The 27,340-nt window shown below is 39.6% G+C and overlaps 1 protein-coding gene across 2 annotated transcripts; it reads left to right on the top strand.

The window, feature by feature from the left end:
• The first annotated feature begins 207 nt into the window (after positions 1-207).
• UNKL (unk like zinc finger) lies at positions 208-22,531 on the top strand. Of its 2 annotated transcripts, XM_089497497.1 has the most exons (15): positions 208-272; positions 1,658-1,867; positions 10,059-10,235; positions 11,355-11,488; positions 12,960-13,095; positions 13,334-13,451; positions 14,039-14,123; positions 14,483-14,649; positions 15,809-15,871; positions 17,064-17,241; positions 19,617-19,706; positions 20,730-20,960; positions 21,082-21,284; positions 21,508-21,765; positions 22,376-22,531. In XM_089497497.1, exons 1-15 carry the CDS (start codon positions 208-210, stop codon positions 22,529-22,531), a joined length of 2,271 nt encoding a protein of 756 aa, XP_089353623.1. The 2 variants fall into 2 exon arrangements, with proteins under 2 accessions (XP_089353623.1, XP_089353624.1); XM_089497498.1 differs by lacking the exons at positions 208-272; positions 1,658-1,867; positions 10,059-10,235; ... (6 more) ...; positions 17,064-17,241; positions 19,617-19,706 and having other exon boundaries at positions 20,876-20,960; positions 21,508-21,610; positions 22,371-22,531.
• The last annotated feature ends 4,809 nt before the right edge of the window (positions 22,532-27,340 follow it).

A 27,340-nucleotide genomic window follows, 5' to 3' on the forward strand; every position in this document is an offset into this window, starting at 1 on the left:
TGTCAGTAATGCGGTGGAGGAGTGGCGGGGAGTGTTGTCAGTAATGGGTTGGGGGAGTGGCGAGGAGTGTTGTCGCTGAGGGAAATGGGGAAATGGCGGGGAATGTTTTATGAGAGGGGGTGTGGCGGGGAGTGTTGTCTGTGAGAGGAGGGGGAGTCAGTGGCGCTAGGATTCCCGCGCATGCGTATAGCTTTGTTTTGACTGAAAATGCCGTCGGTTTCGAAAACGGCGCTGAGCGGCTCCCCGCAGACCGAGAAACCAACTCACTACACGTAAGTGCGGGAAAAGGACTCGACTGCCGAGCGCAATCGCGTTATTGTCCGTCACAGACCTTTTTAACAAAGAGCTGCCGTTACCCAATGGCACCCGTAATCCCAGACAGATGGGCGCAGGTCCTTTCCGTATCGTGTCTGGTTTCTCGGTATCAGCCCGAGCCAACGAACTGAATGCTTCGCTGCGAATCGCGCTATATGCACCTCCTGCAACCACCCCTCTTTGCAGAAGCAGTTACGCCGATTGCGTAGCGTACTGCACCCTTTCCAGACCGTCGCATACGGCATGTTTGTGGCGGAACTCGCTTCTGTGGATGGCGCTGCCAGCGGCGGCTGCTCATTCCTGGACAGTCTCTCCTTTGAATAAAACCCTTTCCCTCCTTTCGAACCGTTAACAGAAAACACGCACTTTTTGCGTACCGGGCACTTGTTGCTCGGCGCCCCAGTTATTTCGGGGTGCATTGTCTCTTTGTAAACAGCAGCAGACTGAAAGAATGCCATGTCTGTCACCATCTGCCTGGGTTCCCTATGGGTTTCTCTCATTCCGTCGGTAACAATTTATTATCACACACTAAGAAGCTGAGGGGGTTCTGAAATCGTTTTATATCAACATGGACATTCCATGAGTTTCCATGGTGATTACTCCACATTTACAACTTTGCCTCTCCGTTACCTTTTGTAGATATGCATCCATTGAGAAATTTTGAGTTTAAACCCTGTTTTTTATACCGTTGTTGTTGCATTCTGTTTTGGAATACTCATATTTTTAAACTGTGTGGGTTCAGCCTGGGGTGGATGGGTGGGCATGCCTAGTACACAAGGGGTTACATTTGGCGAGATCACGGTTTTTTTTTTTTTACGTCCTCCCTATTGCATCTTTATGTCCACTTGCTCCCTTGCTGCTTTAAAAGGGTTAATCGGGTACACGGAGTGATCGGACTGCAGACATTACCGTGTCCTGTCCTGTTAAGGGTTTTGGCATTTGCACGGCTCCCGGGCATGAAATTGACATTCAGTTAGTTATTAACGCAGAACATGTATGATAAATAAACATGTTGTATGAGTGTAGGTTCCACTTTACACGGATTAATCTTGTTATAGGGAACGTGTACATTTTGGGTTTTTTTTCCCCGCCAGTGTTTCTGTTGGGTATAAAACCCAGACTGTTTATGAGAGAGACTATCCCTTTGGGATTTAAGTATAACTGATGTAATGTGGTCTTATCGTCATGGTAACCTAGGGACCTGGCCACCCGTCAGTGGGTTCCTGTGGTTTTTATAACCCCTCTTTATAAATAACCCCCACTGGGTGAAGGCGTCATAAGTAGTAGTAAGTGGTTATAGGTGCTTCGAGTGTCGCGTTAACTTTCTTTATCCATGTTACAGGTATTTAAAGGAATTTAGGACGGAGCAGTGCCCGCTGTTTTTGCAGCACAAATGTACTCAGCACAGACCCTTCACCTGTTTCCACTGGCATTTCTTAAACCAACGCCGCCGCCGACCCATCCGGAGGCGCGATGGGACTTTTAACTACAGCCCCGATGTTTATTGTACAAAATACGACGAAACCACCGGAATGTGCCCGGACGGAGATGAGTAAGTGAAGCCCCATCACCCTCTACGTCCTCGCTGGTCAATTAATTGGTTATTATTTAATACTAATTAGATGTTCATAAAAAAATACTTTCTTTTCGTTTACGTCTGATACGACTCGGTTACCAGTTTTATACTTTTTACTTCGGACGAAATACAACATATAGCACCGCTTGAAATACACAATAGAGATTTAAAAAATCCTGTTGTTTTTGGTGTTTCTGGATGGATTATGTTGGGAATATGTTGAATCCGAGGAATTTATTTGTAATCTATTGATGAGCTGTCGAACGTAGTGTTGCAGACGTTTGGTAAACTGGGGTAACTTGCCAGCTACCTTTGGTGTCTCATTAACTAAATGGAGTGCATCTCTTAAGAGAAACAACAAAGAAAACATTTATTATTAATAATATTTATTATTCGTGTTTATGATTATTTTAGTTATTATACTTCAGTCAGTATATTCAGTCTTGCACAATTTATAAGTTACCGAACCCTTTTCATATACAAAGTTATGCACATATATACACAGAAAGATGTATTTTTGTATTGGGTGCATAACGTAAAGGACTTTTCTCCAGGCATCATACCGGCGTTAGGTACTTTGCAAAGGAAAATAGAACTTTTATAAAATTTTTGTGATTTAAACTGTAATTTTTTGACCGCTAGAAAGGAAGAAAAGGAACTCGAGGAATGGTCCCCGTCTGCTGGCTGCTCACCTTCGTGGGGAGCCGCAGCACATTGGAGTGTACGATGTTCACAGATGGCAAAGGCTATTTGTTCTAAACTTCCCCTCGGGACCCCCATACTTTGCCAAATATATAATTCTCTGTTGATGTATGTAATGTTAATCATAAATATCATCTTTAATTCTGTGTATTTTTTTTCATCTGATGCAATAATGAAAGAGTTAAGGAGGAGAAAGTACTAAGCTCACGGTAGCTCATGCTTCTTTATACAGGGAATAAATATTTTAGGCTTTTGATTTTTCCTCTATGCCTACAAAGACTCTGTCTCCCCGGTGGAGTTCTCAGCTCCCGCCGCTCTACCGATGGCCGTGAATGAAGCCTGTACGTCTGAGAAATGCTCGCTGGTTTATCTGCGTTATGTTTCTGCTGGATCGTGCCCTTTCCCCTTATAACAATGGTAGAAAATAGAAGCTCAATGAGTTCCTCTAGCTTTTTTCAGTAAGAGGAGAAGGCGCTCCTTAGCCATGCTTTGTATGTGTTTGAAAATAATAGACCGAGCTGACCAGGAAGTGTCGCAGACAGAGATGTGCCAAGTTACACGTCTGCTACTCGAGCTTTAAAGGATGAAAAGTTCCCTCCTTTGCCTGCTTCGTGTTGCTGTTCATCATATAGTCCAGATTCCATTACTGAAGAAATGAAACATCCCTCTTTTTTTCTTAGTCCATTATTGCATCCCACTCACAGTTTTTTTTTTTGTTTTTTTTTTTAGTAGATCTGTCCCTTAAATAAATTTTCCAGTTCTGTCCACATTAAATGGTGTTTCGTGATGCATTATATGGATAAAGAACCCACCTTGTCATTATAAAGTGGGAGCGGAAGCCCTGACGTCCTTTTCTCTAGATCTGCATGATTATTCCTCACCATTAAATTATCTCTATTACGTTCCTGATTGCCATTGATTGGGTCGGGCAGCATAATGTAAGAAGCGGTGAGAAGACTTGAGTGATTACATCTGCCACATGATTGTCCGGATCTCAGAACTCTAAATGTCTTTTCACGTGCCATTGCTTTTAGAGTTTTACAAGTGTCAGGCTTCCCAGCATTAGAACTCAGGAGATCTTATCTGCATCCTTTTACAAACACTTCGGTCTGTGACAATGTATCTCGCTTGACATGGAGCCACCTGACAGCTCTGACGTTGCTCCCTGGAGAATCTGGGTTGATTTGGCGCTTACTGTTGTTTCAAGCTGCCTTTTTTTGTTTGTTTTCTTGCTGTTTATCGAAACATTCCATATAAATGTGTATTTAAATTATTGGATCCCTTTTTCATGGTGTGTGCACTGCAAGCTTTTCAGTAAGGACTCTGTAGGGCAATCATTCAAGGGCTATTCTACTTCCAGTAGTGCCACCAATTGCCGATGGAGATGCGGTCCGCGTCTGTAGCTGACAGCTCCTGATCTCCTTGCACTCCAGTAAGTAAGTGACTATTTCTTGAAAACGTGTTCCATAGAAACAAAGAACTCGACAGCCGCTAAGAACCTTTCAGTCCATCTAGTCTTTGCTCGTGTGGAGACTTACTCTGGCCTTGGTCTTGTCTAAGATTCAGGATAGCTTTATGGTTATATCATACATGTTTAAATTCCTTCACTGTATTAGCCTCCGCCACTTCTGCCGGGAAGCCGCTACATTTACTTTACAGAGTGAAGCGCAAATAAATGGAAGTGGGTATGTATGTGACTGCAGAATCCTGATCACACCAAGTTCCCACTTGTATTGCTCCCCTGTGAATTTCTGGTATCTGTAGGATGGAAGCCTATGAAACGAGTAGGGCTGTTGATGTTTGCAAAAAAAAAAAACAAAAAAAAAAGAGCTTTAGGCTTTCTATGCCGGATTTTTTGGAATGAACTCAATGCGGACGCTTAGAACCTGGTGACGCTCAGAATTCCAAAAAGAAGAAAATCCTTGTCTGTTACATTAAATGATTTTTGTCAGCATGTGGTAAGAAACTGGTAACCTACAAACCCCCTGACAGTCAGAGGCTGGCTGAGGGTGATGGCCATCGGGAATCCAGCAGTAATTGTAGATTGGCTGACTCCGCTTTACAAAGGATGGTGTATTGACTAGTAGCAGCAATTAATTATTAACACTGCAGACGGCATCTTATCTTAATCGTTCCATTAGAGGGCCTTGCAAGACATAATTGACTGTGTTTATACTCTGATGTGTTAAGCTGGAACGAGCACATTATATGTTATCCGATTTCATTAGATTTCTTAAAATATCAAAGTAGATAAAGCAGGTTTACATTCTGACTGCTATTACTAATTTTATTTTAACCCTCAAGGTTTCCACTGCTGCGTTGGTTGTGAATATATAACCTAATATGAATTACATACGTGTTAATCAGCTATCACACGTGTTAATCAGCTTTTAACCTGTGCTGGTCGGCACTAGGAGAAAATTATATGTATTGGAAAAAGCGGTAGACGTGGTCATCCTGCTTTATACCTGGCGGTATTGCAGCTGCATGGAACATGTTAAAGGAGATCGTTACAAAACAACCTGTTAACATCATTAAATTCTTTTACTTAAATGCCTTATAACAGCCTTTATGGAGGAGGGACAATTGTATCGATTTCATGTCTTGCAGCTGCCCCCAAAGGGAATGGTAACTGCATGGGATAGGCACACGACTATCCTCACGACCAAGACTGATCAAGGTCGGGAAACCTCGATGTGCCGAACGGTTCTTATCTGCAGTCAAATTCTGCGTTTCTGAAAGGGAAGAATAATGGGGGGGGGGGGAATAACCACCCGAAGAATAAGGCTAGCTGCTCCACCGTATACAGGAAGATCTGCGAGCCTCATTGGACGGGTGTATTTAGAATGGTGGCCGCGAAGGGTGAGATTGTGACTGATCCGCTTCAGGAGAGCACAGATTTCCAATTCGGCTTTTAGATGATTCGTTTTGACGTGGAAATTCTACATCAAATATCATATCGCTGATTACCACATAGCAATCTGGTTAATTGAACGCTGCAGCTATGAATAGGCTGTGACATATCTGGCATTCTTGTTTTTGACCCATCAATCAACCGATTACGCGCTAGTAAATAAGTAGTCCGTTCCAAAGCGTAATTCCTGAAATACCGTAAGCCACAAAATGTTTAATTTGTTTGAATCTCTGAGAAAGGAGCCGCTCTGCTTCATCAGGCGGGCAGATCGTATGCTGGCTTGTTGTTAGACGCGCTTGTGACATTATGATGGTAAACTCAATAAAAGAGTTCAAAAGGAGCCTGGACGTGTTTCTTGAAAGCAATAATATTACAAGTTATGGATATTAGATTAATAGGGACAGAACGTTGATCCAGGGATTTATTCTGATTGCCATATTTGGAGTCGGGAAGGAATTTTCCCCCTGGTATGGGGCAATTGGCATCTGCTTCATAAGGGTTTTTTGCCTTCCTCTGGATCAACACAGTAGGGACACAATATGTATATAGGTTGAACTTGATGGACTTTGGTCTTTTTTCAACCTTATGAACTATGTTACTATGTTACTATGTTACAGCTGGCACGTACGGCTGGCTTTTCCTTACCCGACGCCGTTCTAGGCAACCAATGGGATCCTGGCCCTGACTTCATGTGGTCACATGGCTTGGAAGCGATGGTTGTTGGCGATGGTGTCTGGCATGACACACTTGATCTGTCTTATGTTCCACAATTACATAGAGGTCCATGTTAAATTTGTTTTTTGTACCTTTTCCTGATTCTGCTGTATTTGTAATATAAATGTGTCACTCGAAGGGTTCATGTGCCATTATTGGGTGCAAAGTTCAAGGTCCAGACATGTTTAATATCGGTTAATCCTGCGATGTGTGTGAAAATACAAGCATTATCTTTGGAGTGCTCCATACCTGTCCAAAACACGGGCAGGATAGACCCAAAAAGACAATTTTTTTATTTTATTTTTTTTTTGTCTTTTCTTTTGAAGCTTCACCATTGAAGTCTGTGAAAGGAGCACTTTATTGGACTTTAGCTTTTTGGCTTTTGAATGTTTCACCAGTGAATGACCCTCCATGCAAATAACTTGGAATATCTTTGGTGTAACTCTTGCATTTTCCTTTACCAAATCCCTGTATCTATATACCAGCCATACTGACCCCCATTCGTGGCAGATCAGTTTCCTTGTACAGGTAAATTAGCCCCTGGTTGTTAATAATAAACATTTGCTTGTAAGTTTTTACATTTGTTTTTGTTTTTTGCCTGATCTTGGAAGCTGCTGGATCTGTGTTGGCCGCGCGCTTCCCCTTCTGCGCGGTTTTTCATATCTCCTTCCCTATTTCTACCCGAAGCATTCCAGTCCTTCCGACCGTCATACATGTAATTGGAACTGAGCTGCTTTACTCCCGACGGGTTACCCCGGTTTATCGCTCTCCATACAGCCACCCTTGGCTCTTCTTTGAATGGGAATCAATATTTGTATTCATATTATATTAATATCAATATTATATACCTGTGAATACATTAAGCATTCATAGGCGCTGAAAGTGCTTAAAACCAAACCTGGCTGGTAGACAATCTGTTAATGTTCTGTAATCGCTGAGCTCCATGATAACATCGCCTGTTTACTTCAGGATCAGCTCTGTGGTCCTTGAGGGTGGAGATCGGTTGTTAATGTGTATCCGGTGTAGGATTTGCCCGTCAACACAAACCTTTTAACAACAAAAAAGTTTGCTAGGACCGAGTGTATTCCCTTTACTGTGGCTAATGGAAATTGTAACTTAAAAAAGATTGATGTGACGTTAGAATCCTTTATCTGAAAACTGGCTGTTGTCCTCTTTTTGGGGTTATTTTTTTGGTTAATGAAGTTGTGTGGTTTTAATCTCTTCGTGAGCGTTATACAAGGGAGGAGGATGATGTCGTTTCCTTGGATGGTCAGAAGTGTCACTGTGGATATTGACCCAGACCCTGGTGTTTATTAAAGGTGCTGTCGCATGTGGTATGCCGAACGATACTTTTAAACTAAATGCAGTTTTAGAAACCTTACTCATAGTACTGCTTGGTGTCCAAACCATTTAGGGGTATGATTTAGAACGGCTGGCCGCAATGACTCTAAGCGTCAGGAGTACGCAGTGGCTGTTCCCTGCGCGCTGCGTTGTGATATGCTGCGTCGCGATATGCTGCAGGTTTAAGCCAGTAACAGAAACATACAAGGTATTGTAAGATTTTGAAGGAATTGCTTGCTTCTATTTTTATTTTCGCGAGCGGCGCGTTATAAGACGGTACGTGGCAATCTGCCGCCAACATTCTTAGTTGCTATGACAGCACTGATGTGATGAAAATAAAATGCAGATGTGTCTACACACTTACCTGTTCGCACAGATCCTTCATCCGAGTTGTTTAGAATGGAGCGCACATTGACGCATTTTAATAATACAACTTCCGCTGACCAACTATAGAGTTCCTTGAAATTTATATCCCCCCCCCTCCTTAGTGTAGCCCTTCTAGGCCATGAGGGTACAATAATAACACATGGACTATTAAAGTAGATAAGCCCCAGTCCATAAACCTCCCCACACCCTATATATTTACAGTGACTGCAAAGTTAAAGCAGATACCTCATCGTACCCCCGTCCCGAAAGATTGTGCTACGTTGAATATTTAAGTATTCTTCCTTAAATGACACATTTTGTAGCGCAGGTATTTTACGTTTGCCTGTACATGAAGTCAAACACGGTCCACGCAGCATTGACCGCCGTATGTATTTTACTGAAAATAGGGCTGGAGTGTTCTGCAAACATTTAAAGGTAAATAGTATATAGTTATTTCCATGGTTCTCTTTTAACTAAGTAATTATGGTGTGCGTGGGGGGGGGGGGTTTCTAAAAAAACAAGAGCCTCTGCCATAAATGAAAGTGCCCGCGATTGTTAATGCACAATGTTCCCTAAAATGAAAGGACTGTTATAAGAAACAGAGGCGTGCAGATGATTACAGCTCTCAGTTTTAAGAGATATAGAGCGTGAAGCATGGCCAGCAATGTGTTAATCCCGGTGCCATTCATCGCACGGCGTGCGTGGGATTGTGTATTTCATTATTTTCTGCACATTTAATGTCGCTGGACAAAGAGAACTTTAAAAATGCAGCAATTTCATGCAAATTGATTCCCAGTATGTTTATTTATGTAAAAGTGCATTTGGTTAAACGCTGTTCCTATTGTAATTAGCGTGTAAAGTGAAACAGGTTATGTCAAGAGGAAGCCTGTCTCTCTGCTTCAGATATATATATTTCTTAATACAGCAGAATGGGCTCTCAGCCACTTGTGGCCTCCCATAAAACACACACACGCGCACACACACACACACACTAACACACACACGCACACACACACACGTGTTCATTCATAAAAAGCCTCACACTTCTAAACCATCACACCTCCAAGTCTTGCATTGTCCGGACGACTATGTTTAATGAATTTTGGACCGGCTTGGGCAGTCGCCTCCTGTCGTCCGGGCCGGCCCTCCCCTGCAGCTGCCTTTGAGTAGGTGGTATGAGGAGGAAAAGAAGGGAACCGAAGGCTACGGAAGAGGAATTTCTTGTGTTGTTTTTTTTTTCTTTAGTACATGGACACTTCAAAGAGACGTGCGTACACTGATTAAATGATTTCTGAGTGCTGTGAAAACAGGTTTTATGTGTGGTCTTAATTTGCTGCCAAATATGATTTGGATACAGTGGCCCTTTTGTTAATGATTTATTTATCTGATGGTGCAATGTTTATTTTACTTCTTTTGCAGAGCTATAGTAAGTTGTGTCCTTAGCTTTGGAGACGAAGGAAAGGATATCAACAGAATCAACATAGTAATTTTGTTTTTAAGCTACAAGAGGTAGTTGCAGTATGTTATAGCGGGCCTGTCACTTAAGTAACGTAATCAATTTGTGCCGCATTCCTTTTCTTAAAACCTTACTTTGATATTTTAATGGCAGATTTGTTCATTTATTACGCATTTCTTGTGCCATATTATACTGAGCTCTTTAAAAAAAAAAAAATGCAAAAATGTTGCTCCTTACAGGCACAGAGTTCCCGTTTGCAGGCTGCAGACACAAGGTAGTTTATGTTAAACATATATTGCAGCCAGGGTTTATTGAATGCCCTTCCCATGACTCTTTTTAGTATCTTGTGTCTTTATCCCCCTCAGCCTGGATGTAGTAGGGCACATTTTACGTCCCCATAGTTTTGTCAGTGATCTATTATTCATAAGTGCAGATGGAGAATTATGCCCCAAAGTAAATTCCAGTTCTAGTTTTTGACATATGCGATGCATAAAGAAACAGAATGTATGTTTTCCATGCTTAACTTTGGAACGCTGGGTCTGGAGTTAGCCATCACAGAATCCAAAGCGATGCTCCCTGTGCTGCGTTTAGTTACCATGTGATCTCTGTGCCCAACCTTATTGTTAATATAAAATAATGCAGCTGCCGGCAAGTAATTTTTCTCTGTTAAACAGTTGTCCATATTTGCATCGGACGACAGGAGACACAGAACGAAAGTATCATTTGCGATATTACAAGACCGGTACTTGTATTCACGAAACAGATGCTCGAGGGCATTGTGCGAAGAATGGACCTCATTGTGCCTTTGCCCACGGTCCTCACGACCTTAGACCTCCTGTCTACGATATAAGGTAAGACTTTTTTTTTCTTCCAAAATATATATTAATAATACTTTATTAGATTTGTATTATTATGTATGATAAATATATAAAAAAATACATCAGGGAAACACTGTCCGTTTACAGCGACCTGTGCTGTACTGTCTATTGGATTGGTAGGGTTGCAAAAAGAAAGTACGGTTTCAGTAGAAAGGTTGTGAAGCCCGTGCCTAATTAAGCTTGGAGTCTGGATATTTTAATGGGGAATCTTCCATTCCCACAGCGGTTATGGTTTTAAAATACGTTAGAAAGGCCGTTAGAAACGGTTTTCGGAGCAGGAACACCTCTAGCGCATTGCGGTTCTTATCTGGACCTGGAGCGCCTGTCCTGGCTTGTGACTGACTGTATCTAAGAGCAGTTTATGCCATAGAGATGCACAGGTTAACTCTTCTGCTGTATCAATATGGTATATACATCTTTATAGAGCACGTTTGAGACCTCATTTGGAACCTCTGTGGACATAATCTGGGCCTCTGACCAACCCGTCCTCCTATATTGTATGTAAGCGTGTAACGCGTTGGAGTATAATCGGGGCTTTATATGTTTCTGGACAATCCAGCTGTTGTGTGCAATGTTTTGGGTAATGCATGGAAGTGTTTTAAGAGCGAGAGATTTTTGTGTAGTCGGTGCATCTGGTTTCCTTGCACTTTCCAAGAGCTTTAATTTTTAGGCGATGAAACTGGAATCGTAACAAGTTCTTGCTTCTTCCATCTGTCAGTTTTTAAAACTTCTTGAGCAAAAGCTTAGGAACCATGTTTCTTCTCTTGGGGGCAGGGGTAATTATGCATTTTTTTTACTAGTATGGAAAACCTAACTTTTAACAGGAAAAATGCACAATCCACCCCCCTACCCCAAAATGACAGAAACTGGATTTTTTTTTATAAAAAGCACATGTATGGATTACGCCTCTATATGAAGCCGTCCAGCTCTCCATGATGTAGGAAGTAGAAGCTCTCCAAAGGTTTTATCTGTAAATCTGTAAAGGCACGTGACACGCATTATTAAAATGATATAAACATTCCTTAATATTTGGTTGTAAGGAAAGCTGTTCCTGAAAGTGAGTACCTTAACGAACTCATATGTTTAATGCAGGGAAATCCAGGCTCAGGAAGCCTTACAGAACGGACAGCTTGGAAGCGGCGACGGAATCCATGACCTGCAGCCAGGAGTGTTGGCTAGCCAAGCGATGATTGAAAAAATACTAACCGAGGATCCCAGATGGCAAGGTAATGAAAAATCTCTGAACAAGTACCATTCTCTGAAAAGGTGGCGTGACCAGAAACATAATGAGACATAACGACATCGAATTAAATTAACACACTCTTCTGGTGCTCCTTCTAAGGTGACTAGTCGGGTAAGTGGCTTTTATTGGAGTGCCATTTCTTCTTAAGCCACCAAGAGGATGGGTTCCTTTCTTAATGGTTTAAAAAATTAACTGCTCACCTTCAGAAGGAATAAAACCTTTTGAACTACAGTTTACACCACGTTGGCTTTTGTGCCAGATGAGGGATTTTGGGGCATTGGACTGATCTCACTGTAGAAATATGAATGTGACATTTTTCTGTGGATTGCAGGTGCTTGAAACGACCCACAAGTGTTTATTATGTGAATAAATAAAGTGTTTGGAATATATTTTAGGATTGGATTTAACAGACCTGGAGGTTGTTGCCAAACGGCATAATGCGGCTGAGACTTATTTAGCTTTAGCCTATACACACAGAACAGCAGACACAAGGTTTGGTTATTTGGTTTTGTTGAGCCAAAGATATACATACAATAATGGAATCATCACAATCCTGTATATGAGGCGCTGTAATAATTCTATATGATTGTATTCAAGTTTTTCCAAACTCACAATTATCCAACTTAAGATAAAAAAAGGGATTCTTATTGTAAATGCTTGTGCTGAGTTATATTGAGATGTGAATGGATAGTGCCACCTGCTGGACAGCCCATGACGTGCTATTTGCCTCGTTAAAATTTCCCTTATTACAAGTGTGTTTTTCTTATTTGATTTATTAGAAACTTCCAGGGTTCAAAACGAGCATATATCGATTTGTTGGTTTATAAACTTACTACATTTGTGTCTGTCTATATACATTATATAAACGCTACAGTTCAAGTGTTTGGAGTCACCATTAAAATAGCTTGAAATGGATCAGAAATCCAGCGCACATGGGGTTAATGTTGTAAATGATTATTGTAATTGGAAACGGCTGATTTTTAATGGAATATCTTCATAGCTGTACAGAGGCCTTTTATCACTCCCATCACTCTTGTGTTCGCTAATACAAGCTTACGTTTTTTTTATATATTTAAAGAACAACACAACACATTATCATAATTGCATTAGGTTTCTTCTTCGTAACTCAATCCTTAAGAAAACCAGGGACTCGACAACGTAAAATCGGTCTGTCTGTGTAGCTAAATTATCTATATAGGTGCACTGACTATAAAGAATGTACTACATTTTGTGTAGTGAAATCTCTCTCATAGTAATGTTACAGATATATACATCACGTTACCCTATCCCTATCACAGGAATGGCTCTACATGTATAAGAAATTTGTTCTTTTCATCAATGTGTGGATGTAATAATCGGTAGAGCATGAACAAAAACTTATTTGAAAGTATTCATGATTGAGGTGGTAGATGTCATTTGATGAATAACCTATTGTTTTTTTCTTCTCCCTCCAGATACAAACTTTGTGTTGGCCAGCTACAAAACAGAGCAATGTACTAAACCGCCCAGATTGTGCCGGCAAGGATACGCCTGTCCGCATTATCACAACAGCCGAGATCGAAGGCGCAATCCTCGGAAATTTAAATATAGGTACATGAAAATGGAGGAACCCCAGGAACGCTAAGTACATGCAATATATCCATCTAGCCTACAGCTTGATGCTGCGTAACATTTAGAACGGTCCCTTATCTCACTAGAAGCCCAAATGCTCCCGGTCCGTGAGAGTCTGAAACGGCTCTGATGTTACAACCATCATTTAGTGGCTCTTTTTTCTGTTTCTGAAGTTTTTTCCCCCCTTATTTATAAGTAATGCCCTTTTTCTTTAAAGATCTACTCCATGTCCAAGTGTCAAACATGGCGACGAGTGGGGCGAGCCTTCGAAGTGTGATAGTGGTGACAATTGCCAGTACTGTCATTCCCGCACAGAGCAACAGTTCCATCCAGAGGTAGGCCAGGCCGTGATCTCTCGGGGATATCGGACAATGTGTCTGTAACCAGACTTTATGGACTGCACCCTGTGTATTTTATTGGGTTTAGTTAGTGTTTGAGATTGTATTCCGCGTTTTGTTACAACGTATTCAGAGTCATGGGCGTAGAAACCGAGGTGGATGAAAGGGAACCAAGCGTTCTCCTAGGAGAACCACTGTGTTCATTTTAATGCGAGATGAGGAGCAATATATGTTCACCCCCCATGGGTTCCTACATCTGTGTCTGGTCCATAGTTACGTTATACCATTGCTGTAAGATATCGGTGTGTCTGTGTGCACGCGTGTGTGGATATATATAATATTAAATAATGATATATATAATAATGAATATATATATTCTTTATATCACACTCCCTCCTCTACAATTCTTTTTTACCAGAAATACACTTAATTCTCCTGCATTTTAGCAAAATTATTTTCTGTATAACAAGCACAGGCGTATTATAGTATTTCCACATACGTTGTTTTTTTGTTTTTTTTTTATCAACAATTGCGGCACTACGGTGTTCTGTAGCCTCATACTTGTTGATTAATGTCTTCTTTAGATCTACAAATCTACCAAATGCAATGACATGAGACAAACCGGTTACTGTCCACGAGGTCCCTTTTGTGCATTTGCACATGTTGAACGTAAGTAATTCATTATACCAGGACCGGGCTCGTTTACGTCCACCAGATGTAATATGTATGGTTGGCTGAGCATGATGGGTGGGCCAGTCAATCGGCAGCCGCCTAGGGAGGACTTTCTGTCTTCTTTCCATGTTTGCTTCCTGAATTTTTTTTTGTCTCGCTTTTAACATAAACCTGTCACAAACAGTAAACCTTGTTAATATCTATCAAAAACTTTATTTTAATAATAGATTTCAAGCTAGCTGCAGGGTAACTTACTTCGTTATAGGCATTTGAGGCAGACGTCCAGTCTTATGCCTATTTGGTGATACCTGCAATGTCTCTAATTGTACTTTTTTGTTTTTCTCTCCTGTTTTAAGGCATTCCCTCTGCAGAGGAAGCCATGAATGTCATGATGCAGTCAGGCTGTCATTTGAAGCAAGGCCATTCACTTTATTCTATGGACAGTTTAGGCCTTTCCAGCGACTGGAACAACGCCCTGAGCTGTACAAACAATATCATGAACCAGAATGAACAAACAGTGAATGTAAGCATTTCGGTGACATCCTTTCAACTACATCATAACGAGTATCCGTGATGTAATCTGTAGTGCTATTCCTACTGTGGATCTGAAACTTTGGCTCAGTGGCTTTTTGTTTACAGATTCTCCCAAAGCTTGGAGGCCGTGCCGTAGGCTGTCATGCTGGCGACCAGCGATTCTGTGCAAAGTTTGAATTGTGGTTTTATCACCATAGCAACCAGTGGGAACAGTCCAGGGAGCACAGGCTTTCTATTTTTCTCAATGGTGGTTGAGACCAAATTCCAAACTTTGCAGCGGAATCGCTTAACCGGTTTTTGCCCGTCTGAGAATTATTATTGACGTTTGATGGTCACAAATACCAAGCTAGCCCGCGATATATTGCAAGGTGGGCTAACAAATCTTTCCAAATACCACCTTGCTTCAATGTCATTTCCTTCCTTAATTGCAGAGACCAGCAATTCCCTTTTACAAGGAACACATTAGGAGATTGGGGGTCTGTGTCTCTCTCTCTTCTTCAAATATCCTGTTTCTTTTGTTTAAAAGCATTTCAAACCTCTTAGGTGTTGTTGTTTTTTTTTCATTTCTTATTGGCAGACACGTAATTTTCATCACAATCACATCCCCTGCGAGGTTTGCTTAGCCCTGGTTAATGCATAATTAATGTGGAGAGATATCTTGGACATCAACCCACATCTTAAACACATCTTGAACTATGTATTATGAAGGGCCAGCTCAGTGGAATAAAGGCACACTCCAGCCATCATATACACGTTAATGCATATGATAACTGTGTGTCCCTTTTATATTTTGTGACGTTTGCTTTGCAGGATATCACGTAATTTACCGCCAGTCCGCTACAGAGCTGGCTCTGCATACTATGGGCCAGAAGGGGCCTGGATCAGCGGGAGAATCTGGAGTGGGCGGCATGGCCACCAGCCCATCTTCATGCAAAGTGTCATGGGTCCATTTTTTACAATTTTTTTTTTTTTCTAAATAACAAAATATACATAAAAATCGAAAACAAAGTTTATATCTGAATCAATTGTTCAGCTGATTAAATGCAATAATAACTGATAAGTGACACGTTATTCCTTTTACAGCGTCTCGCCGTACCATCCCTCTCAATTTACAAGGTTCTTTACTGAAATTTCTTTTGCTTTTGCAGGCAAAACACAAGTGCCTGTCACTGGATAATAATCATAAAGGAAACGATCAAGACAATAAACAGGTATGATAAAACTACTCGTGCTCCCTGTGCCCCGTTTCAGCAACTGTATCCTGCAGCTAAAGCATGCGTTAAATATTTGAAGCATCGTGTTTGGATTTCGGGTGTACAGGAGCTGCTCGTACTTGGATCTGCGAGTTGGAAACTTGCGCTGTGTAGTGATCGCTGTCAATGGGCATTTCTTGCTTTGTACGGTGACACAATATTAAAGATTTCTGTCCATAAAAAAAGCATTTAAAAAATGGAAAATTTGTTCTAAAAATATTTACTTTTCCTAACATTACAAAAAGCTCTCCCTCTCTCTCGCTCTCCCTCTCTCTCGCTCTCCCTCTCTCTCGATGTTCCTTACACTTATGTGTAAACTTCCAACTCGCAAGCAAGTGCTGTACTATCATTTAACATATTAAATCCGAACCCTATATCCAATTAAAGTGCTTTCAACCCTCCACACTATAAAACATTAGGGGTTCAATCCAAAAAACATAACCGTTTATATGTTTGTTTTTAATCTGTTTTCGATAAATACAATCAATATAATAACACATGAACTCTAAAGCATATAAACATTTACCTGCATGCGCCCCCTTCCTGGTGCACACATCCCACCTGTAAATCTTTGTAACATCATCCTAACAGCGTGCTTAGTAATGAAGCAATTTTTTTAATATTTCAAATTCCTCACAGCTGCTTAGTAGTTAAAAAAAAAATAAAAAAATGCAGTATAAATGTGTTTACATCAGTTTAATGTTTCTTCTATTCTATTTTGTTGTTTTAAACCATGACATATTGAAGGTTCTGTTCCACTTGGATTACATTTATTAACCATATAAACCTTGGCAATAGCCTATCAATGACTGCTTATGTGTCACATGACAATTAAGCATTCCCTGTAAAATTCCAAACAAAATTTTGTACCGTCAAATTATTTTTGGGATGAAACTGGACGTTTAACAGCGCTAGCAGCTAATGCTGCGTTTAGGTATAAGAATGGATAATAATATAACAACGTCTAATCCATTTAGCATTTTAGGTGGAACAGCACCTTTACGTTAGAATGCTAAGAACATCCTGATTTTAGCTTGCATTAATATAAAAGCATAGATGAGCAAACAACAGTTACTGTTTTTTTTTATCTTTTTATTTCATATGCCAAAATATGCATCTACTTATTTCATTTATATATGTTTTTAAACAGAGCCATCTCAGTGTTTTTTCAGTGGTAAATCCACTGGCTTCCAGTATAACCTCCAGTATAACCTCTAGTCTGGCATCCAGTATTGGTTCAGATAGTTCATCCCCTACTGCGCTATCAAGTGTTAATTCCAAAGCACCCCCATTCTACCCTGCTAGTAATACAGTTGAATCAGTAATAGGTAAGCCTTTTTATGTTTTGTGTCTATACTGTAAAAATACAGTTGGGCCACTTTTTTTATGATTTATTTTGTTTTTTTCTATATATTAAAAGTTGTATTGCTATTTAACTACTTGGAATGCTTTACAATGGAGTAATCCGATTACATGCTAAAGTATAGTAACGCTGGAAAAATGAAACCTTTTTATATATGGTGGTGACATTGCATGACACGTGTGACGTTGGGCCAAGAAAAGGGCCTTTTGCTACATTCAGAGAAAACGTAGTATTTTTTGGCTGGCGTTGCCGTTTTAGGTGTTCAGGTGGATTTCAGGAAAGCTTTTGTATAGGGGCTGGACCAAAAATAATGTTTGCCTCACAAAATGATACACTGCGTAAAAAGCATACAAGGCATAGACATTCAGATTCCTGGGTTGCTGCTAGAATAATGACCATTAAGTTCGCCCGGTGAACTGCTGGCTGTAAACTTGTTTATCTTAGTTTAAAGGAAAGCAAAACACATAGACACATGCACTTGAATACACATTAATAATGAAGGTCACATTATTTTATATATTGTATCCCTTTAAATGCTCCTTCTCTGTAGGGACAGGAGCTGGGCAGGTTAAAGCAGCAGCAACTGCGCTTATCTGTAAAGGTGGGCGGAAGCTGCAGCGTGCGAGTGCCCTTTAACGCCTAGCAGGGCATGACAGGCAGCTGATTCGGCTCCAGGGGTCACATGATCGGCAGCCGCTGCGATTAGCCGACTCTTCTAGGAGAATTCTCAGTAGAATGTGTGAGCCGAGCCGGGGCTGCGGGCGGTGGGACTGCGGGCGGTGAGTCAGCACTTACCCGGCTGGGAAGCAGGTCCGAGACGCTGGCTCTATCCCTTTAAAATAAAAGACAAGACGAGGTATTATTATTCCATTCGTTACATTTCCAGATGTATTACCTTCTGCCGCTGTCTGTTAGTTTTTATGCTGTGCTATAGTAGGGAGGTATTTGATGTCAGTGGATGCCAATAGTAGCGTTATTGGCAACTGGGCAGCTTTTTAACTTTCCCAGGCAATTTATCTTTAGTTCTGTTAGTGCATAGGTGCATGCGCGTATGTATGTGGGAATGCCAGCATCTAAAGGTACAACACCGACCAGGGCTGAATACATCGGGCAGGCAGAGGAAGAGGAGAATGGATTCTTCACTCCTGCCACTGAAGGGGTTAATTTAGTCAGCCGCACCACAGGCATTCTTCACTGCTGTCTAAATTCCCTAGATCACCTTCCAGTGTGTCGGGGGATATCTGATCTGCCGTAAGACTCAGCTGCAGGAGGGATGCCTATCCGCTGGAGGCTCTTCAGGGGCAATTTGTCTGTTTTTCACCAAGACGTTGGGGAGCAGCTTCTTGTAACGCGTTACTAGCGGGCATCTGTGATTCTGCTGCCTCTCTATCCTAATATCATAATATTTTTTATGTTCAGCAGCATGGAAGACAAGCTTCCACGAGATTGAAATTTAAATTTATTTTTATTTTTTGGATTTATTTAAGAAGCACAAAATAAAATTCAGATATTAGTTTGCTATAATGACGTTGCTGCTGAAATCTCAAGGCTTTTAGGGAATTATTCCTTGGCCTCACAACAGACGCACTACTAAAGCTACAATTTCTTAATGATTGTCGTCGGCAATTTGAATACTTTTTGCATTAAATCGTGGAAAGAAGTCACACTCTGTCATGCCTGTCAATGCCATATATATGCTAGAATTTTTTAACAAAAATCATACTACCAAAAATCTCCAATTTTAAATATTCCTTAATACTAAAAAGAAAATTATTAACCAAATCACAATAATATCTAGAATCAGGATTTTTATGGGGGGAAAAAACTGCATAAAGAATGAGCTGAACTAGAATTAATTATAGTTTTCTGGTATTGTTTCAATAATTATGAATGTTTATTTTTATTGTTTCCAAATTTGTCCTGTAAGGGCATATAGTGTAAGCGATGACTGATTAATATTATTTATATTGGGAAGTAAATACATATGTGTGGCTGATATTTACAAATTGCTTTTTAGATTATTAACAAATTCAAATTATCATTGTGCTTAAAGGGGATCTGTCACTTTCCCCAGACATTTGACAGTCCTATATGTAGTAATTGTCCGTTGTGTACCCAAATTGTTGATTTTTCCAGTCGCCTCTAATCCCGTTCATATTTAACATCGTAGAAACCTGTCTGTCTTAAACCTTAATATAAGTCCAGCATTTTCTTACAGAGGTTCTGCGACCTTTCTATCCCTTAAGATAATTACCTCTTGATAGCACTGTAATAATCTGGATCATTTTCTTTATTATTACAGAGTGGAAATGTCATGTAACGGGATATTTTCCTTGACAGGTTCTGCCCTGGATCTTCATTTTAGCAATATAAATGTTTCTGTAGATAAAGACTTGGAAGACACGGATAATGGTGACATTGGATTATCAAGTAAGTGTCCGTGCTTATTTTTAATCAAAGCCCCTTTAAGTCGCTTAACGTTTATAGAACTCCATATTTGGAATGTTGATGAGAGATGGAATCGTGAATTCAAAATCAAATGCTTCCCATTGCTTTTGAGTAGAGCGTTGGTTTGACGCTTTACAGATACACAGAAGTTGTACAGATACACACGTTGGGACGTGTTTATGAAGAATGGTTCTGTGGCCGAGGAAAAGCCATTCTATATGGAATGCTATGGATCACTTTATAATGGTGGCCGTGATACGCGGGGTTACATTTAAAACGTCATTTTGGTGCAAAGTTTGGAAAGTAGTCTTATCACAGCAACCAATGTGATGTTCTGATGTACAGGGACATTTCAATGGTTTCCATGGTGATTGCTCCACTTTTAAGAACCAGAATACCACTTCCCAAATGTGCTGCCCTGCAGTGTGTGAGATGTATAACTAATACCGATTTGAGTTTATACATTCTACATACTGCAGGGCAGCACTTTACCTGTGGCAGCCAGCAATACTTGCAAATTATATACGACCTGGAAGAATTCGGCAATGCAGTCACCCTTATTCTCTGTGGAGATTTGTGGTAGTTGGAGTAACATGTGAGCTGCATTCAGATGAGGAAATTCATTAAGAATTAAGAATACATTATAAGGGGCTATCCAAGGCAGGTGTCTCCAGCAAGAAGGGATGACTTTTTTTTTTTTTGCTGACGTGTTCATTATTATAAGATTATATCTATGTGGCCAAGTCTTTATCTACCATTAAATTCCCCTTTAAGCAAAAATAGTGCGATTGCACAGATCTTTTGTTCTTAAGGAGTTTTAAAGGAAAAGAGAAGAGTTAAAGGATTAGGAGCAAAAAGGGGGTAAAATATTGAAATATGCTATGTATTTTCTTAAAAAAAGAAAAAGAAAATATTTGAAATGGGAAAAAATAGTTCCAGCGCCTACAAATAACTTAATTTTGTCATTTATATCTAGTTCCTATTTTTTCCCCGTTTCCTCCTTAGGTCAGAGGTTATTAGGAAGCTCGGCTCCTGTCAATATACCTGGCTCTCTGGCTCGCTCCTCTTCCCTCCATTCGTCGTCCTCTCTTTCGACCTCCCCTCTGAGTTCTCTGTCCCAGTCGTTGTCCCAGTCTTACCTGGCATCCAGTATGGCTCCCCGCCAGCAGCCGGCTCAGTCCGTGAAATCAGACCATGGCGTCTTAGGCACATCTACCACGTCTCACAACTCTCTAGGTAGGTTTGTCTGTACGTGAAGAAGCATTACATACATAAATGATAATATCGTACTAGCAAAGTTAGTCGCTGGTTTTGGTTTTTCCCTCTGACCTTTTTGCTTCTGTCGTCTGATGAACAGGCTTAAATGGAGTGACGGGCAGCATATGGGACTTTGTCAGCGGGAGTTTCTCCCCGAGTCCGTCACCAGTGTTCAGCAGTGGTACAACTCCCTCTGCCAGTACGAGCTCAAATGGAAACGAGCTTTCCCGTGTCAGGAGAGAGCTTGATGAAGCAAAGAGGAAGATAAAAAGATGGGAAGACTCGTGGCAACAAGTCAAGCAGGTAAACTATCCATTGTACAGCGCTACTGAATTTGATGGCGCTATATAAAACAATAAATAATAATAATCAACCACCAGCTGTTGGGCTGAAATTGTTTAGAGAAATAAAACTATTTACTGTGTTTTCCATGTGCATTGTGTTTATATAATGCTTTGCCTTTTAACCCATTGTGGAAAAGCACGTTAAGTGCTGTCTTATATGTATCTCTGAATGCCCCCCGCAGGCATGTGATGCATGGCAGAAAGAAGCACAAGAATCAAAGAGGCGAGCAAAAGAAGCCGACACGGACAGGCAGTTGGCGCTCCTGCAGAAGGAGGAGGTGGAAGTCAAGCTGCAGAAGCTCCAAGAAGACTTTGAGGTCTTGCGCATCTCTCCCCAGTTTTCCTTGACAATAAACTCTGGGGACATAGAGAAACTCCCTTTACCAAAGCTACAGTCTTTGAAAAGTCAACTTCGCTCTGACTTGGAAACAGTCGAAGGGGTAAGGGAGGAGAGTTTGTTTTTTGTAGATGTTGCTATTATGGAAGCGGGACAGCGTAACAAGCGTTCTCTAAGACACCTCGGGGACAATGGCTGTTGACTCGCACACACGAGCCAGAAGTTGCCTTTCTCATGTCTTTATAGAAGTATCGCTGGGTTTAGTAAAAGGGGAGAATACAAATGTAACTAAATTGAAGGCACAAGGGGAAGGAGATATAAACGTATAATTTATTTGGAGTGCAGGCTGCATTGGCTTTGAGATCTTGCACCATTTAGCCATAAATGGCTTTTGAAGGAACTTGTCTGGAGATACACCAGAGATTAATGATCCAAATAATGAGAGTTGTAGATGTTTTGGGTTCAAGGAAGATGAATCGACTGTTTTGAAGACCTTCGCCGACCCGAAACCAGGCCAGGTGTGTTTGCGGCTCATCCAGCCGTAGATGTTGGATCTCGGCTTTTAATGCATTTGGTGAATGAAAAACCATTTAAGGAAAGCGTACTACTGATCTTCGGCATCTAAGCTTAAGATGTCCCTCTTATGTATTATGTTAGCTGGTGCTGAAACTCTTACTTGACCTGCTTGTTGCTTTTTTTTTTTTTCCCCACAGGTAATTTTCCAGCTTCGCTCCCAGAAATGTGTCATCTGCCACGAACAAGATAGAAGTACAGTCGTACAGCTCTGCCAGCATTATGTACTATGTGAGCAGTGCGCTTCTAGTAAACCAGAATGTCCTTACTGCAAGACCAAAAGAATCAAATGGTGATAACACTGTTTTACGCAGCTATGTATCAAACCCCCCCCTCCGCTGAGAAACTCATGTATCATGTAATCAAACTAAATATTGCATTCTAGGTCTTAGTATCTCTTATAGAAGATAGAAACAATAGTTGAAAAATGTATCTCTTAAAAGTGACAGACTGATCTCTGCTGTCCAGAGACACCAAGGATTTTCTGTTTCAAATGTATCGGTTCACTAGGGCTTTCTAAATCCGTTGAATTCAACGTAATTTATTACTTTCATGCGTCTGACGTTCCTAGTGCTTTAACATCAATATAGTTCTCAAATGGAGTTCAGCCTGGGCATGTGACAAGCCAAAAATTATATTTCCGATTGTCTACAATGTGAATAAGAGGTGGACGAAATGGGCACTGGCACGGTACGAGCGGAATTAGGTGAGCCAAACGCTAGTCCAGTAAACTGACCTGGATGAGGAGCATTTGGAGCACGGCATAGACGAGCGACGGGAGAAGATGTTGGCCAGCTGAGCTCTGACTTAAGCTACTCCTCTCCTGATCGGCAAGGCCAGACTATATGTTGGACTTAAGCCTGCGCTGGCTTCCTCGCCTCTACATGTTGTATTTGTCTGTTCAGTAAGACTGCTGATACGCCTAAAAAAGAAGCCAAACTTTGAAACTGTTTTTACATGCATTTAAAAAAATCTGTTTGTGTTGCAGCCGTGTTATTAACACCTAGGTGATCACAAAAAACAAGGGGGCTTGTTCACTAGACCTTGAGTTGTAGGCGGGTTGCTCCCAGCCCAGTCCTCAAGGCACGTCAGGTTTTATGAATCTCCCGGCTGGAATAGAAAGTGGAAATGATTAAGTCCTTCCCTGTTAGTGTGTCTTGAGGACTGGAGATGCAGTTCTAGACATCGATAATCGATGGTTTTTCTTTACCTAAACCAGCTTGATTGCAGATTCTTGGAAGCACTGAAATGCACACTAAATTCCAAATTTTTTGGCATTATCAGTTAAAATTAACCTTAAAAAAGCTTTTCAGGAAGAGCGTGCCTGTGTGCATCACCTTCGTGCACTGGAAGGCAATGTGCTTTATGTCGGGTGTTGGCTGTATTAGGGTATCGCTGTAAGACTTCCAGAATATGGATATAAAGGTTAGTCCTGTATTTTTAATGAAATATGCTCATTTCTTTACAGAAATTCCAGAACTTGCCTTATGATGACATCTTTCACCATGTCATGCCTGCAAGTAAATCTCCTCTAAATTGTTGTTTTGCTACACTAAATGTATGGTTGAAGTAGCTGTTAAACTTGCCCAAAAGCCAGCAATCTTATATTCTACTATTCCCTAGGGAACAAGGAGAAAATGTAAAGTAAAAAAGCTGGCAGGAAGATATATTAACCGTTTCTTTTATAGCATGTATAGAAGATACCACAATTTATATTGACCCTCTATTGCTTCTTTATGAATATATATATATATATATATATATATATATATATATATATATATATATATATATATATATTATGAATGGGCAAATATGGATTGGAAACCACTTATTTAAACAGAACAAGAGGCTTGCCTGTGGAATACTACACAAATAACCCCGTACGATTCAGTTGGCACTTAACCAGAACCTTTTCTTATCGAAAGAAAGAACATCTTATACAATCCTTACCTGAATGAACAATCTCAACGACGTATCAAAGTATCCCTGGCAGATGTAGGCTTACATACATACAAACTCCTTTAGGGGAGAAATGAGTGTCTGGCGACAGACGGGTTTATCTACATCCTGCTTGCGGAGTGAGAATTTCTCAGTTTATGTACATTATGGTGCTTCGTGTGAAAGCAATGTTAAGCATATAGCTCGTGAGCTTGGAATCGGTCTAGCACTATTTCTTAACTAGGTTGTTTTGAAGAATTTTTTTCTTTCTTGTAAAAGCACTTTGTTAACCAGGGATTTTGTTTATAGATTATTATAAATTGCTTTATGCTGCTTTTTAGACTTTTTTTTTTTTTTAAATGCTTTAATATTGAGCTTTTTTTTTTTGTGTACTGTGAACTGAAAGATTTCATGTCGGTTTTATTACTGTTAAAATTAGTGTAGTAAATTTATTGTTAGGTTTTCATATGCTGAATTTAGTATTTTATTAAATAAACCGTATATATATATATATATATATATATATATATATATATATATTAGTGGTAAAAAAAAAAGCTTAGGATTTTTACAGTTTTCAAGTAAGTGCAAACTAATAGTATTTATAATTATAACCAGCAAATTGATTGCTAATGAGAAGGCACATATTTACAATACTTTTGAGCATTAAAAAGAAAAAAATCATTCTATTGAAGGAACCATTTTTTTTGTAATTTTATTTTTTTTCCCCTTTAAACCTATTTTGCTGTTTATGGCGTATCTGTTATAGTACGTGAACAATTTTAATAGCTTTTTTCATAAATTCATAATTTATGTGAATCCTAACCTCATGATATCATGCATTTATAAGCTCTTTGAAGATGTGAAATGAGGTCACATGGCCACTTTTCAAGTGCCTATGCCTTATAGCAGTTAAACCTTTAGTTACATAATGAATTAAGTCTGGTTTTTGTTTTCAGCCTTTTGTTATTTTTATTTTTTTCCATTTATTGTGGGCATGCTTGAATAATTGGAAGTTAATATCGAATTGATATTTTAGTAGCCAATTAAGATTCCGATGCAAAAATAAAATAAAATTTACAAATTACAACAAATGTAACAAAATCATAATCAGGCAATGGTGCTTATATATTATATATATATATATATATATATATATATATATATATTCCAAATTATTAATTTTTGTAAGTCGTATTGGTTACATAGAGTATGTTAAACGAGCAAAGAAAATAACCAGCTTTTTATTATTATAATTTTTGTTTTATTTTTTCTTTTGGAGAACCTGTGTGTTCCATTGCATCAGAATTGTTTCCCCCCCCCACCTACATTTTAGTGCAGATAGGTAAGAGAATGCACTTCAGAATAAAAACTATATACTGTATTTTAACACTGTATCTATTAACTGAGCTGTTTTACATATAGAAAAACGGCGCCCGCGTTACGTTGAAAAGTGACGCGTATAGTAATGTAAATGACCATCTACTGTGTTTGAATTTCTGTGTATTTCTACTCTCGCATTTCTAAGTTCATTCATAGGATCAGCAAATATGCAATGAAGTTCATTTTGCCTATATTGTATCTACTAACCACTTTTGTTCTGAATAAATCCCAAACCAAGACTTTATTCCAAAATGAAACACTTTTAGGTCCAAAAAAAAATGTGAATCCGCATGAATAAACTATGCATTGGTACTAACGAAAAAAAAATGGAGCTAAAATCCAACCAATTCTTTATACGACCTGCTTTGATGACTGTATTTTGATGTGAATATGAATGAACTTTTTAATTGTGTGTTTTTGTTTGCGTGTTGTCTTTGCCAAATAATTTTTTGAACATTTACAATAGTGTCGTTTGGCTAAATCAGTGTACAACGTGACTTGGTAATTATTTCAAAAGTGACCAAATTAGCAAATTGTCGTAGGAACTTTTTTTTTTATTTTTTATTTTGCTAACTTTATTAGAAAATGTTGTTAGTTTTTAGAGAAAAGTTCATATCGGTCAGGAATGTGGAATAACATTCTTTTGTTGTTTTTTAGGAAGTAATTTAATATATGTAGCATTGGTTTCATTGATTATATTCTGTTTATGATCAGAAGTAAACGAACGTAGTTTAGAGCGAGTGGCCATATGCATTAATGCTTACTTTCTTATTTCATTGTTTACTCTGTGATGTTAAGGAATTTTTATTTTAGCTTTGTATATGCTTTCAATTATGCAGTTGGGTATCACAAAATTATGGTGCTTTTCTTTGGTCTTTAAAATATTTTTGGTTTGTGGTTCTTTTTTGTTAAAAAAAAAAAAAAAATTATAGGAAAGCAACAAGAATTTTTCCTCTGGGGGAAGAAAATCCACTTTTGTATGGGCAGCTATCAATTAATTAAACTTCCAGAGACATTCCATATTGTGTTCCCTCATGGTTTCCTCAAACTAAGGATGGTCTTGGTTGCCCAAGGAACATGCCGCCAGCTTTCTTATTTACATAGCATATTGGTTATTTCTATTTTCATGGATTTTTCCCTTGATGGGCCTTAGTTCTCCAAGTAGGTATGTTTTTTTTTTTTTTTTTTTCTATTCAAATTTAAATTGCACTAGATTTTTTTATTTATTTTTTTAAATATTCCCTGGTTTGCATAGGAGCGCACACTTACGAGCGAATAGATCCCCAACTGCATATAAAGGCTTTATCGGTGATTTGAGGACAGTGCGTGTTAATCGGCTATGCAGATTCTCAGTGCTACGGAATGTATATTATAAATATTACTGTCCATGAGATACACACTAAAGATTAATGCATATTAAGATACACTGTATTTTAATATCCATTCTTTAAATAAAAGGACTGACGTTAGATAGAAGCTGCAGCGGCCCTCCTCGTCCATGGTCCGACTATTCTCGCCACTGAAGCAGCCAAACGGCGCCAGGAAAGCACTTTTAAAATAAATAAAGGATTGCTTTCGGCGAATGTGTGCGGGATGAACGCCGAGCCGGTGCTGGAGCTGTCCAGAAGTGTGGGGAACGGGGCTGGAGTGTCCCTTTTAGGCTTTGATCTTGGCATATAAATGCTCAAGAAAATTCATTCATTTGGCAATGGCTACTTGTAATTCAGTGCATATAACTTCTTTGGCCAACTGTTAATCCCCTACAAACCTAGTCATTCTGC

The sequence above is a fragment of the Sceloporus occidentalis genome, unplaced genomic scaffold (genome assembly GCF_023333645.1).
Source record: "Sceloporus occidentalis isolate IW3139 unplaced genomic scaffold, rSceOcc1.0.p SCAF_103, whole genome shotgun sequence".
NCBI classification, from domain to species: domain Eukaryota; kingdom Metazoa; phylum Chordata; class Lepidosauria; order Squamata; family Phrynosomatidae; genus Sceloporus; species Sceloporus occidentalis.